The sequence below is a fragment of the Syngnathoides biaculeatus genome, chromosome 21, assembly GCF_019802595.1.
Source record: "Syngnathoides biaculeatus isolate LvHL_M chromosome 21, ASM1980259v1, whole genome shotgun sequence".
NCBI classification, from domain to species: Eukaryota; Metazoa; Chordata; class Actinopteri; order Syngnathiformes; family Syngnathidae; genus Syngnathoides; species Syngnathoides biaculeatus.
This window is the reverse complement of record NC_084660.1, coordinates 302,978-316,119: the sequence shown is the minus strand read 5'-3', so window position 1 is coordinate 316,119 and position 13,142 is coordinate 302,978. Positions and strand designations below refer to the sequence as shown.

Sequence of the window (13,142 nt, the reverse complement as noted above, 5' to 3'; positions counted from 1 at the left end):
CTTAGTTCCCTTGACACATTTCGGTGTGAGACAAAATGAAGTGAAAGTGTGAAGTACAAAGTCCGTATTTTGTTACTAATGATAGCCATTTAAATGTCATCGCTCCCGCCACTCAGTTCGGAGTTAATCAGCCCAGAATCAGCTCTTGATCTCTGTTAAAGAAATCACAAGACTCCCTTCAGAGGAGCTTTTTTGTTTCTTTTTGGTCTGATTTTCCTCTTTCTGCCTCTAGAAATTTTATTTAGTGACAAAAGACGGGTTCGACTTTTACATCATAGAGCAACGAGCAAATTGGACAATCTGCGTGTCGCACTCAGTAAAGTTTGCCCCAACATTTTCCACGGCGGTCCTCACTCCGCGTTAACGCGGATATTTGGATTGAAAAATCCGTCAATGGGAGAGAACGAGTTTTTTTTTTTTTTTTTTTTTTCTAAATGTTGCCATTAAGCGTCAGATAATTGACGGCTTTCGCCGGGGCCCACCGAAACGGAATCCAATTATGCGCGAGGCACTCTTTTCAATGGCGGGTGCACTTTGCTGCCTTTTTTTCACCGATGAGTAAAACAAAATGAAATGACACCATAATGAGTGGCTTCTTTTGACAGAACAGCTCACAAAGCGCCTTTTGTTTTCCAACCCTTTGCGTGTAAGTGGGCACGCATATGTGTTGATAAGTGTTGCTAAGGAAGCATGCGGACAACGTGTCAGGCATTACATTTTTCCATTATTATTTTCAAAAATGCGATGTGGCCACCCGCAGTCAGTTACTGTCTGTGGCATGAGCCCGGCTAAGCTAACAAGCTAAGCGGTGAAGGTTGGATGAGTTGAGCTTCACCACATCATTTTGACACCCCCCCCCCACCCCCCCACACTCTTGGCAGCCTTCAGCCGTGCGCCCATCCCCATGGCGGTGGTGCGGCGGGAGCTGTCGTGCGAAGGCTACCCCATCGAGCTGCGCTGCCCTGGCACCGACGTCATCATGATCGAGAGCGCCAACTACGGGCGCACCGACGACAAGATCTGCGACGCCGACCCGGCGCAGATGGAGAACACCCGATGCTACCTGCCAGACGCCTACAAGATCATGTCGCAAAGGTAAAAGGGGGTCTTTTCTTTGGAGGTTCTGCGATCCACATCATGCTATCTCGATTTCATCGTAGAATTATACTTTGTCATACAAGTGCTGTGTAAAAATACTAATCAGTCAATGCACGGCATTAATACTCAGACTGCTCGGTAGCGAAGGTGAGTAAAATCCTGTCGTTACGGGAGTCGTTTGCATTCCAAGGTCGCAGGTATAAATGGCGAACGGCGGTGTTAAATTTGGTGTGGTTCCTCTCACACTCCCTCATCGGTCACTGGAAGTTCAAAACGTCTCATATATTCGCTCATTGTCGAAAAAGCTAACATGTGGCCTAGCTGTGGCCACATTAGGCAGCGTAGCTCTGGGACGGCGCTTAAAAGAAAGAGCTAATTCAGTCGGGAGCAGGTGGTTAGTCGTCGTGCGGGGGGCCAGCTCCCCTCTTTTTGCCTTCTCTTCCATCTGATATTTGCTTTCCTCGCACTCCGTCGTCTTTTCTTTCATCCCCTGCCCCCCCCCCTCCCCTTCTTCTTCTTCCTCTGCCCGTGTTTAATTGGTGGGAGTTGACAGCGCACACGTGAGGTTTCTGCCCTAAAGCCGACCGGGTTGATGCTCCTTCCTCCACACTTTGATAAAGTTTGGTGGTGAAAAAACAGTGAGAAAAAACTTGAAATAACGGGGGGGGGGGGGGGGGATGCCATCGTTATGAAACTGTACCAACAATTTGAGATGAAGTTAACTTTAGTCTTGGTAGTCTAGTATGAGTCTACCAAAAACTAGACTAACGTGTCAAATGAAAACACTAAAAGCCAAAGTGTACCAAAAGTTGGTCTGGAAACTGGCTCCAGGGGATGGATTTTATTGTCTTATGGCAAATGAGCCAAAATGGCAGCGTCAAACTAAAATTACCAACTTCCTGTCTTTTCGGGCACATGTCCTGGAGGCTTTGTGCAAAGATTCCAAATGACTGTGAGACGACTGTGAGAAATCGTATGTAGTTTAAAGTAATTGGATAATTTGAGACAATGATAATTGTGCAAATGGTGCAGATACTTCTCAAGTACGTGAGTGGCCAACATTGGTCAACAACATGCCAGATTGAACAGGAAGTCGAATTACAATTTATAAACTATTTTTTTTTTTTTTTTTGCCTTATCCATCTTAAGTTTAGCTCATTCACTGACAGCAGTTTTAGAGCACAGTCCTTCCCCCAACAAATATAGTTTATAGGCACTGGTTTGGTAAACCAGGGGTTGTGGGTTCGTATCCCGCTGCGGCCTCCACTCCCTGAGAAGGGTTGCGTCAGGAAGGGCATCCGGCGTAAAAAGTGCGCCAAACATATATGTGTGTTCATCTGAGATGACACACTGTGGCGACCCCGAAAGGGACAAGCCGAAAGAAACTAACTTTACCATACATATACATACTTCACACTGCCATCTACAGGGATGTTTTAGTCATTACAGTTGTTTGCAAACCAAATTTTCACAGACACCTCTTCCATGCAGAGCCTTTGGAAAAAAAAAAACCTAGTAAAGTACTTGACGTATATTTGCGTCATTGGTATTATGTGGTTGTATTCCAGTTAACAAATATGATTACTCGATGAATAATAGTAAAAAATAACCCCCCCCCACCCCTTCTTAATCACAGGCCAGCATTTTCTCTACGTTTCTTCCACTCGTGCTCTCGAGGGTTTTTCAAGAGTGGCCTCTGTCGCCGTCCTGTGAGAGCTAATTATGCCAGACTATTTTCCGAGCGGGCGTGCATGTCGATATCGCGCAGCGGGAGAGCTCTCAGTCGCCCCCCGCGCCGCATTCTTATTCATGAGTCTTAATTCCGTCAATGGCCTTCGCGGCCACTGGACCGTGGTTGTCCCTCGCCGCGCTTGGGGGGGGGGGGGGGGGGGAGTGCTGCCGGCGGCATAAAGAAATGCAAGTCGTAGGCCCCTCCCACTGCCTGTTTTTTTTTTTTTCCAACATGGTGAAGATTGCTGTCTTTAAGCGCTTTGTGTCCTTTGAGAGTGCTGACATAGTCCGTAAAGGTGCGGGGCGAAGGGATGGAAGAGCTTTCTGCGGAATTAAGCGCTCAGTTTTTGGCTACCTGTTTATTATAAGTCCGCCCCCCCCCCCCCCAAAAAAAAAGAAGCTGTGCCCCCCCCAAAAAAAGATTTTTCGAGGAATCCATAGCCAAATACAAACTTGCTCAAGATATTTCGTCCAATAGCTACCAAATTTGGACCACGAATGCTAAGCAGATAGCACGGATTAGTGTCCCTCTTAGCATGCGCGCGGAGCATGACAAGGCATTTTGATTCGTGAATGCAGAACTAGTCAACTCCATTTCATAAAGTGCTGTCCATAAAACATAAATGACTAATTCACCTTACTGTTAACTAAATAAGATAATAACAATGTAATAATAAGTTAATGATCTTCCCGGCTGCAACTTTAGCATTTAGCGTAGAGTCGACCAATTTGATTTGAAGCGGACATTTCGGCTCCTTTCGACTTTCTACGACAAATTTTGTTCGACGAACGTCCCTTCGCGAGGTTTAATTTTTTTATTTTGGTCTTTTATAGCTTTGAAATTTCTCTCATCATAAATTGAAACTGCAAAAAAGCCGACGTGGAATACGCCACCCGTGACCTGCTTTCTGTTTTCATGGATTTGTAGAACTTTTCCTTGCTAATGAATAATCAATGAGGCGAGGAGTTGTCCAAACTCCCCCCCCCCCCCCTTACAAGCTTCCTCTTCGGAGGAAGACATATTGGACGGTGTTATTTTAAAACTGCGTGGCGTGCTCGTCGATGCAGAACACCGTTACCGGGCCGTCTACCTTTCCAGCATGTGATGCTTATACAACCTAATAGCGCCGGCTCCAAATAAATTGGGAAAGGAAAAAAAAAAAAAATGGAGCGTGACTGTCAGATGTTTTTTTGATGATGAAGGATAGCGGGGAGTGAGTGAGAGGCGGCGCTGGGCGGGGATGGTGTGGACCAGAGAGAGGCTTGAAGCCCAGATCAAAGATGGTTCATCTGAGACCGCCGCTTCCCGCTCTTATTGCCTGCTGAGGCCGCCGCCGCCGCCGCCATCGCCGTCACAATCAGCCTGTCACCTTGAAAACTTGATGGAATTTGCTCCACGTCAGACTTGAAACTTGGCTGTTGTTTGAATGCCCACCCCCCCCTCCCCCAGAACCACTGGTACCTTGAATTATGAGCAGTGATGGGAAGATTACTTTGGAAATGTAATGAAAGCATCAGCTTTAGGAAGGAGTTTTTCAAATGGTGATGACATTGTAACCATGCTAGCTGATTTAACTACACATCTGCGTGTATTGCGCATCTGGCCCTGTACCACTAAAAGGTGTGTAACTTGTACTGTACTGAAGTAGTAAGTAGTAGTAAGAGTCTATAAAGGTGAAAAGGCCAGCATTGGATCGTGATGCTATTTGTTGCTCCCCAGAACACTTTCAAGCTAAATGTTGCTCTTTACTCGCATTTTGTTCCATATTGTTGGCCAAGCCAGATGCGTATCGTTCCATATTTTATTGAATGAGCCTTTCATGATTGAGACGCAGGCATCCCATCGATCCAAGGCGGCACACTTATCTCTTTTTGTACGTGTGCCGTAATTAGCTGCTTAGCTCCCCGTGCGCTCTGCGACGCGTTTCGGGGAGCTCGCGGAGATTTCAGCCCGGCGCTCTGAGTGCGGACCCCCCGACGTGGACACGGGGAGTTTCCATGGTGACCGTGGCTCGCGACGAAGGATCGGCGCTTAAAGGCAGAGGAGTGAATATGAATTGGAGATCGTATAACAGTATACAGTGGAGGCTTAATTTACGAGTGCCCCAACTTGCAATGGCGGAAATATCAGGCCATCCATATTTATGTAATGTCTTCTTCATTTCAATGTCTGGTACCAGGCACATGCACAGACATTTTTTGGGGCAGGTTCTCCAGCCCCCCCCCCCCCCCCCCCCCCCCCAAAAAAAAAAAAAAACAGGGCACACATCGCCAAAAATATTGATACAATTTAATACAAATACAATTCTTTATTTCTGTTAACACAATCAACACAGTCAATAATACTTTTAATAATTCTAATACGTTTTGCTAGCTATACTTGGTGTTTTTTTTTTTTTTTTCCTCTCATTTGTGCCGTGCGTCGAACTTTGGGGGCAAACTGAGAGCACTCACAAGGAGCCGAACCAACCAGCCATACCGACTGATATTATTCAGGAGGCCACGCCTCTTAAAGGCATGCACCAAAGCACAAATACTACAGTGTGTGCGTGTTCAGGTGAGTTTCAGTTCCATATCTGGATCTACGGACACAATGCGGCTGACTACTTGTCATCGCAGGTGTGCAAAAGAACCAGTCGAGCGTAGTAGTGGGGGTTCATCTCACCTCACACTTGCATGTCAAATTATCATTTTTCTTTCAATGTGTCAAGTTAATATTCATATCACTGCAGTTGTTGAAAAATACCCCCGCCCTCCCCCACTTCATTCCCCTCCCCCCGGAATGCGATTAAAATGGGCCTAGGAGCCAGGGCGGTGCGGGGCGGCTGGTGGGGGGGGTGTGGGGGGGCGTCCCGAGGGGCCCTTCTTGGCTTTGGAAGATAAATCAAGCGTCAGCGGCGAGATAGGGAGCGGCGTGGTTTGTTGGCAAGAATGGAAAAATTCATCCCGGAAATCGTAAATCATTGGATGGGCAGGCCCCGGTGAATAAGCCTCAGCCGCCAAACAAATCGATTTGGGAAGTTATTGCGCATTCTGCTGCCTCCTGTACGCGCGCTCCCCAGAGTTGGGATTTACATGCGCATAACGGGGGAAGTTACACCCCCCCCCGCCCCCCATGCAAGGATGAAAATTAGCTGCATCCGATGCATATTCGCAGCAGTTGTATTGATTTGTTGTTTTTTTTTTATACCGCAACATTTCATGGCGAGAAAATGTTATTATGGCGTTGTGACAGCAATTTGACCTGCCGTTTATTTATGTTCACGTCGGAGTGAAATGAGAGGAAAGTATTCCTATTTTTATTTCACATTTGGTTGCTAGTTGCATTTATATTTTTGAAGTTACTAAATATTGTTTTGTGTTACGTGAAAGATTGGGATATTATTTTCCATCTATTTTCTAACAGTTTTGTATTCATTCATCGTAATCATATTTTTTAAAATAATTTTCATATATATTGGTCAGGTATTGTTTTTTTTAATTGTTTTAAAATAACTTTGTGTTTTTTATATTTTCTCCCCATCTTATATTTTCAAATTCTCTTAAATGGGATAATATTCATTTAATACTACTGATTTTTTGTATATATAATATCTTATATTTTTGCCCAATAACATTTTTCACAAATTTCTAATAATTTGGTCTTTTCCCCAATATGCAAACATTTGTGTAATCATTTCTGAATATTTTTGTGAATTTTTACCAATGTATTCTTTAAAGTTATTTTATCACAATTTTCTATTTTCCAATGTTTTTCCCCAATATATTATATTCCCAATATGTTATAGATTATACTCCCAAAATATTGTCTAATAATATTTACAATTTTTTCCATTATACCTGCATTTTCACTCATATTTTATATATTATTTGGCCTTTCTAAAACCAATATATTTCTGTGTTAATTTTTTTTCAACCCTTATTTCTGTATTTATGTATTCTATCCCATTTATTTTCTTTTTGTTCAATATTTGTTTTCATTTGATTTTGAGGATTATCACTCGGGCTTGTGGTTGGAAAAATAACAATCGTAATGAACTCATGCAAAACAATTGAGATAGAAAAAACATTGATTACAAGTAAAAATGAATGATGTCCTGTAAATCTGTACCAAGTGGTCATGCATAATTTTTTATTCATGTATTTTCTATTTTATTCTATCCTATTCAGTGAACTTGTGCCTATTTCAAAACCCCCTCCAGAGGCCCGTGTTCCAGTTCTGCGGGCTTAGCGCCTGGCGCGCAAAATTAGAGAGCGGAATGCAAACATCTTATGAAAGCCACTAAGCTGCACCAATGGCAGAGAAGGATTAGGCTTGTCAAGAGTTTAAAAAAAAAAAAAAAAATCAAAAATCTAAATAAAATCTACAGGACAAGGCGCCATGGAAATCGGCAACTGTGATGAAAATATGACGTACACGATGTATTTGTGAATGTACTGTATATACATTTTGTATACACAGTGATTGTCTGTGTAAAGATAGAATTTTATATAAACGTCATTTTCATTGGCCAAAAATTTTATTTTTGTCAATTCCTATTTTGTCAAATAGTAATATTACACTATTTTTCATCCATTTTCTCTCTCTCTCTCTCTCTCTCTCTCTCTCTCTCTCTTTCTCTCTCTCTCTCTCTCTCTCTCTCTCTCTATATATATATATATATATATATATATTACCTAAATATTTATTATATATAATTATTTAAAGTATTTTATTTTATTATTTTTTAATTATTTAAAGTATTTTATTTTATTATTTTTTTAATTTTTGTTCCCTATTGTTCATTATTTTCACAAAATACGTTTGATCTATTTTCACCTTTCCGTTTCATAATTCGCATTATTTTCCTCCATCTGTTTTAACGTCAGATTATTTTTACATTTGTTTCCATTTTTTTTCTCAAAATGATTTTCCAATGTATTTGTTTTTCCCGAATATTTTCCCATTTCTTTCTCAATGCTTGTGTGGTCTTCATGTATTTCCCGTTTGTCGTATTTTACCACTGTATTCCTTTTCAGCTCATATTTTCACATCACTCTGCACATGTTTCATTTTCCAACCTAGTTCTGTTTTTTGTCCATTATTGTCACATTTCCGTTTCATACACAGTACAACCTCGGTTCTCGACCGCAATCCGTTCCAGAAGCGATTTGTCCGAAAACCGAATCGATATTTCCCACGTCTGCGTTCAGAGGCTGCGTTATACACGGTAACGACGCGTGTCTTGGGTCAGCCGGTGGGACCGCGCGTGCTACGCTATTTCCGGGTTTTCTCGCAGGCGTTCGAGTACCGAAGAAGCAAAACAATCTTTGTTCGAAAACCAGTTTTGTTCAAGAACGGAGACGTTCAAGAACCCGGTATTCACTGTATATATATTCGGATGAGTATTTTTCGATATTTCAGATCCGTACCTATCTGACCTTTCTTTTGTCCGGCCCCAGTGAGGGCGAGCAGCACGGATCTTTTCCTCCAATATTTTTGGCATTTTAATCCAATAGTTTTACCCATTATTGGAACACAGTGTAATAACGGATGTAGGAACATGTCGTTAATTGCCGCGCAGCTTTTAAGGCCTCGCTATCAGACGGTAGCACAAAAGTTGGACTCGTAATGTTAAGTTTGTGTGTGTGTCTCTGTGTGCGCGTGGTGCGCCGGGAGACAGGTGGAATAAGAGAAGATGGATGCGGCGGCGTGCAGCTGGGAAAGATAATGAATGAAGTAGACCGTGGGTGGCGAAGACCATCACTAAAAGCGTAATGGCTCCCAACAGAGGGACGAGGATATTGACCTGTCCGTCACTTTTCCGCCCCCCCCTCCCCTTTTTCGAAGAAAAGCCGTTTTTGTTTTTTTTTTCGCTGCAGCCGTTGTTTGTTTGCCCACTCCGGAGCCGAAGCAAAGCGCCGGTCGACGTTCTTTTTGACAGGAGGCGGTCTCGTCGGGCAAACATTCGATCGTGCCGCTCGGAAAGCTTCAAAAAAAAAAAAAAAAAGTGTTTGCTGTAAAAATAGCTTTGCTGTAACATGAGAAGGAGTTCTCAACTGATTTTGAATTTAGGCCCCAACATTGAATGATTCATTTTGTCACATCGCGTATTTTTCCCCACACTTGACATTTGGAAAAACAGACTTCAAAAATACTGCCCAGGAAATCCTTTAAAAAAAATCGATACCGAAATCAAAATTGGAATTTCATTCGAAAGCACCACACGAACTACAGTTAGTAGGTCGCAAATCAATGTTAACAGCGCTCGAGATCGCACTGGAGCTGTGTTGGTTCCTATGGTAACTGGTCAAGAATCAACCTAACCAGATATGATTAAAAGGAAAGCCTTGATATTAGGATGATGTCTTTTTCTGGTGAGTAACACCGTCGTGTGGCCCCCCATAATGGCGGAAACCATTGAAAAAATATGAAACGTAAAATAGAGGAGGTCTTACTCATGGTCGGAGCAACTGGGTGAAGTAGCGCACTTTTTTTTTCTCATCCTCTAGATGGCTCAAAAGGGTCGCACGCATTTTTACCACCCGCTTTTTTCCCCCCTTTCAAAAAATGTCAATAAAACGTGACAAACTTTTTATTTGGAATATTTACTGGTGCTGCGATTTGCTTAAAATAAGAAATACCATCATTCTGTCGCTGTATATAAATACTCGAGCTACGCCTCCATCCATTTTCTCCCGCTTTTCCGGTTCGGGTCGCAGGGGAAGTGGCTTCAGCAGGGATACCCGGACTTCCCTTTCCCCAGCCACTTCTTCCAGCTCTTCCGGAGGGATCCCGAGGCGTTCCCAAGCCAGCCGAGGGACATAGTCTCTCCAGCATGTCCTGGGGTCTCTTTCTGGTGGGACATGACTGGAACACCCCACCAGGGAGGTGTCCAGGAGGCATCCGAATCAGATGCCCCGGCCACCTCAACTGGCTCCTGGACACTGAGCCCCTGCCTGATGACCGAGCTTCTCGCCCGATCTCTAAAGGAGAGCCTGTGGAGGAAACTCATTTCGGCCGCTCGTATCCGGGATCTTGTTCTTTCGGTCACGGCCCACAGCTCGTGCCCACAGGTGAGGGTAGGAACGTAGATCGACTGGTAAATCGAGAGCTTCGCCTTTCGCCTTAGCTTTCCCTCTTCACCACGACGGACCGATACAAAGTCCGCATCACTGCGGACGCTGCGCCGATCCATCTGTCGATCTCCCGCTCCATTCTTCCCTCACTCGTGAAACTCTAGCTATGTCTTGAGAAAGTCCAAATCTTACTCTTCTATTGCCAGATTTGTGTGTAATCTCAACGCGTTGGTGCTGTCGTTAACCGAGGTAACGTTTATTTTAATACTTGTCCCGCGCAAAACAGGGTCCGTGACCCGCCGACGACCCATTTGAGAATCGCCAGTGCAGAACTTCACCAGTGATTATAGCGATTACAGATTGCTACTCGGCGCTACCTCGCCGCTCGTCAGGCTGTAATCTGCCCGACGACAGACTAGGACGGGGTGGGGACGCTTGTGTGGTGCATGTAAAGAAATTGACTTTCTCCAAACCTTTGGCCATGTAATCCGGAGCTAACAACGTTTGACGTCGAGCAACAAGAGGAGTCCTTGTTTTTGAATGTGCTTAAAAAAAAAAAAAGCCAAAGAACAAGCAAACCTGTCTGCCCGAGAGCTCCCAGTTTGTGCTCCAGCTGTGATTAAGGGGATTGCGCATGTAGGTCAAGATGAAGGCTTTGGGATTAAAGTGCGCAATCATCCCATCGGATGCACATGATGTTGTTTAATCCCTCAAGGGGAATTTATTACAAACTGTGATTGCGTTTGGTCGGGGCTCAACAACAACAAGAAAATGCACGGCATCCAGCCGACCCACGTTCGGGTGATCCGCTGCGGTGGTCTCTGGCCCCCCGCACTTTGTTTGTCAAAGGTCGAACCGGAGTTCCTCTCCGGCGCAAAACGGGCAACGAGGTGACGACTGACTCTAATTGTCTCTCGCTCGTAATGTGTTTGAGTCCTTGTTTGCTTGACTGGCATTAACTGCCTGGGAATGAACTCCTCCGAGGCGGGGACCAAATGCGGGGGGCTGGGGGTGGGGGTCTAGCTTCGGTTCAGGGACCCATAAAGGGAGACACTTGACCGGCCATATCTCATTACGGCCTTGAAATTAGATGAGCTGCCCCCCCCCTCCACCTCCACCCCACTCCTTCTTCCCTTTCTCTCATCGGTTCAATTGATTAGCAGGCAGCCAATCAATGTTAATTAAGGTGTCAAGAACGTTTTAATTGTGCCGTATGAATCATCGTGGCGGACCCCCCAGCTTGACCTTCATAAAGCGTTCGTCACGTCGGGGGCGAGGGGGTAGGCATGAAATACTGTTTTGGATTTTTCGTGATTTTTTTTTTGGGGGGTTTTTTTTTGGAATCGGCCTAAAAGTGCATCAACGACAAAGCAGAAGTTTGATATTTTTGTATGATTGTAAGCCACTGTAACATTATGCACAGCTTCCACAGTTAATTCTAACGATTCTTTGCATTCTGCACTTTGAGAATTATTGCCGGAGAGTGACAGGACAGCGCCAATTTGGAGTTTGGCAGGGTGGGTAATGCGATAGGAATATTTTGCCAACTTGGCAATGAATGATCTCATTAGATATACACATTGTTGGACGAAGTCCCTTTCGCGGCGAACCGTCGGAATAATGCGGCCGCCTTATCTGCCCGTTTCTAATGTGCGACCTTGTTTTGTGCGTTTCAGATGCAATAACCGGACGCAGTGCGCAGTGGTGGCCGGACCAGATGTATTTCCAGACCCCTGCCCGGGAACTTATAAATATCTGGAAGTCCAATATGAATGTGTGCCGTACAGTATGTATTCTCTCATTTCCTCTCCACAACGGGAAGTATTAATGAGCGGGCCGTAATATCGCGACGTTATCACCCGCGGAACCGCAAATGTTGACCCGCGGATATGACGCTGACTTTCTTCTGTCCTTTGCTGGTATCGGAAAATTTAAACATGGTTTTGTTCGGTGCGGCCTGAAGGGTTGGTTAGTCAAGTTCTAATTGCAGCTGATTCTAGTCCCGCTTGACGGTTGACGCTGCGGACCTTACTCGAAGAAAACTTTGCCGTCCGCTAACGGAATTCCCGTCAGCAAAATCTTAACTGAGCCGACACTTTAGACCTGGGCAGGACACTCAAGGTCAGACGGTCAATAGACTTCATCGATTATCGTTGAAACCAGGGTCAGTCAAGAAGAAATGAACCCGATTTTTCTTCTGGCTTGATTACAACAGATGCATCGAAATGAAACCCGAAAATCGGGGATTTCATCTCGACTGTTCAGAATAACTTCCATGCCAGCCTCCTAAAATTCAGTACAACTTGTTTAACTAAGTGACAACCCCTGACTTTTTAAACGTCCAGAAATGTGAGTAGGGGGAGGGGGGGGGGGTTAAGGAGGAGGATCAATTATTAGTCAGTTAAATAAATTGGGCTCATTATGACTGCCCCTGGTATTAATACAAGATTGGATTTGGACGGGACCGTTACCTCCGTGAGTGGCCGTTTGTCACATTTTCGTCCCAACTGTCATCCGCAAGCAGCGGAAACGATCCATTTTGATTTACTAAAGGAGCCATGTGGGTTTTTTTTTTTGTTTGTTTTTTTTCCATTCAAACACGTGTAGGTTGTGTACAGCCCCCCCAGTGCACTTTCCAAATTACTAAGACTCCCCTCGGGCTAAAGGAATGTGACCACCCTTTACGGAGCCCCATAAACATGTCCAGCAGACGGCATCTGTCCACCCCTCTGACAGTGACCCCCCCCCCCCGTCTATTCTCCTTGCGCCTTGTTAAAAATCTCAACTTTCGTCGGCGCTACTCCTCCCGAAGGCCGAGCCCTGGAAGAGGTGAACACTTCTGCGGGTGACCTCCTCAGTGTTCTCGCTCAGCTGTAATAAAGTTCTGACATCTCCTCAGTGGGCCTTCAAATCTGCTAACACGCCGACGGAAGGAAAATCCTGGCCTTCCGCAACCTTCCGCCGCTTTGACTTTGTTAGCTGACTTGCTCGCATTAGCTATCGCCTTTGAAAGCTTTTATTCCCTCGATTCCCTCTGGGTGTTGGTCACTTTTTTCTTCATTTCGAGGAGCATGGTATTTCTTGTTTTGTGTGCTGGTGTTTTCCTTTTTTTGTGTGTGCGTAATTATGTTTTTCTAAATATGAGTCTTTAGAAAGCTTTAGCTGGGAAGAAGAAGCGAATGACGTCCATCAAATTATTGCTTGAAATCGTAGAAACACGAGAGCAAGGTATGCATTGTGTGGACTTGGCACAG

At 44.6% G+C, this 13,142-nt stretch overlaps 1 protein-coding gene across 2 annotated transcripts in view; it reads left to right on the top strand.

Moving 5' to 3' along the window:
- LOC133494960 (adhesion G protein-coupled receptor L3-like) overlaps positions 1-13,142 on the top strand; it is a 125,612-nt gene that overhangs the window by 58,114 nt on the left and 54,356 nt on the right. For both annotated transcript variants that reach the window (XM_061809274.1, XM_061809273.1), the window contains 2 exons: positions 882-1,095; positions 11,565-11,674. In XM_061809274.1, the coding sequence (XP_061665258.1) occupies positions 882-1,095; positions 11,565-11,674 (324 nt within the window). The remainder of the gene's footprint in view (positions 1-881; positions 1,096-11,564; positions 11,675-13,142) is intronic.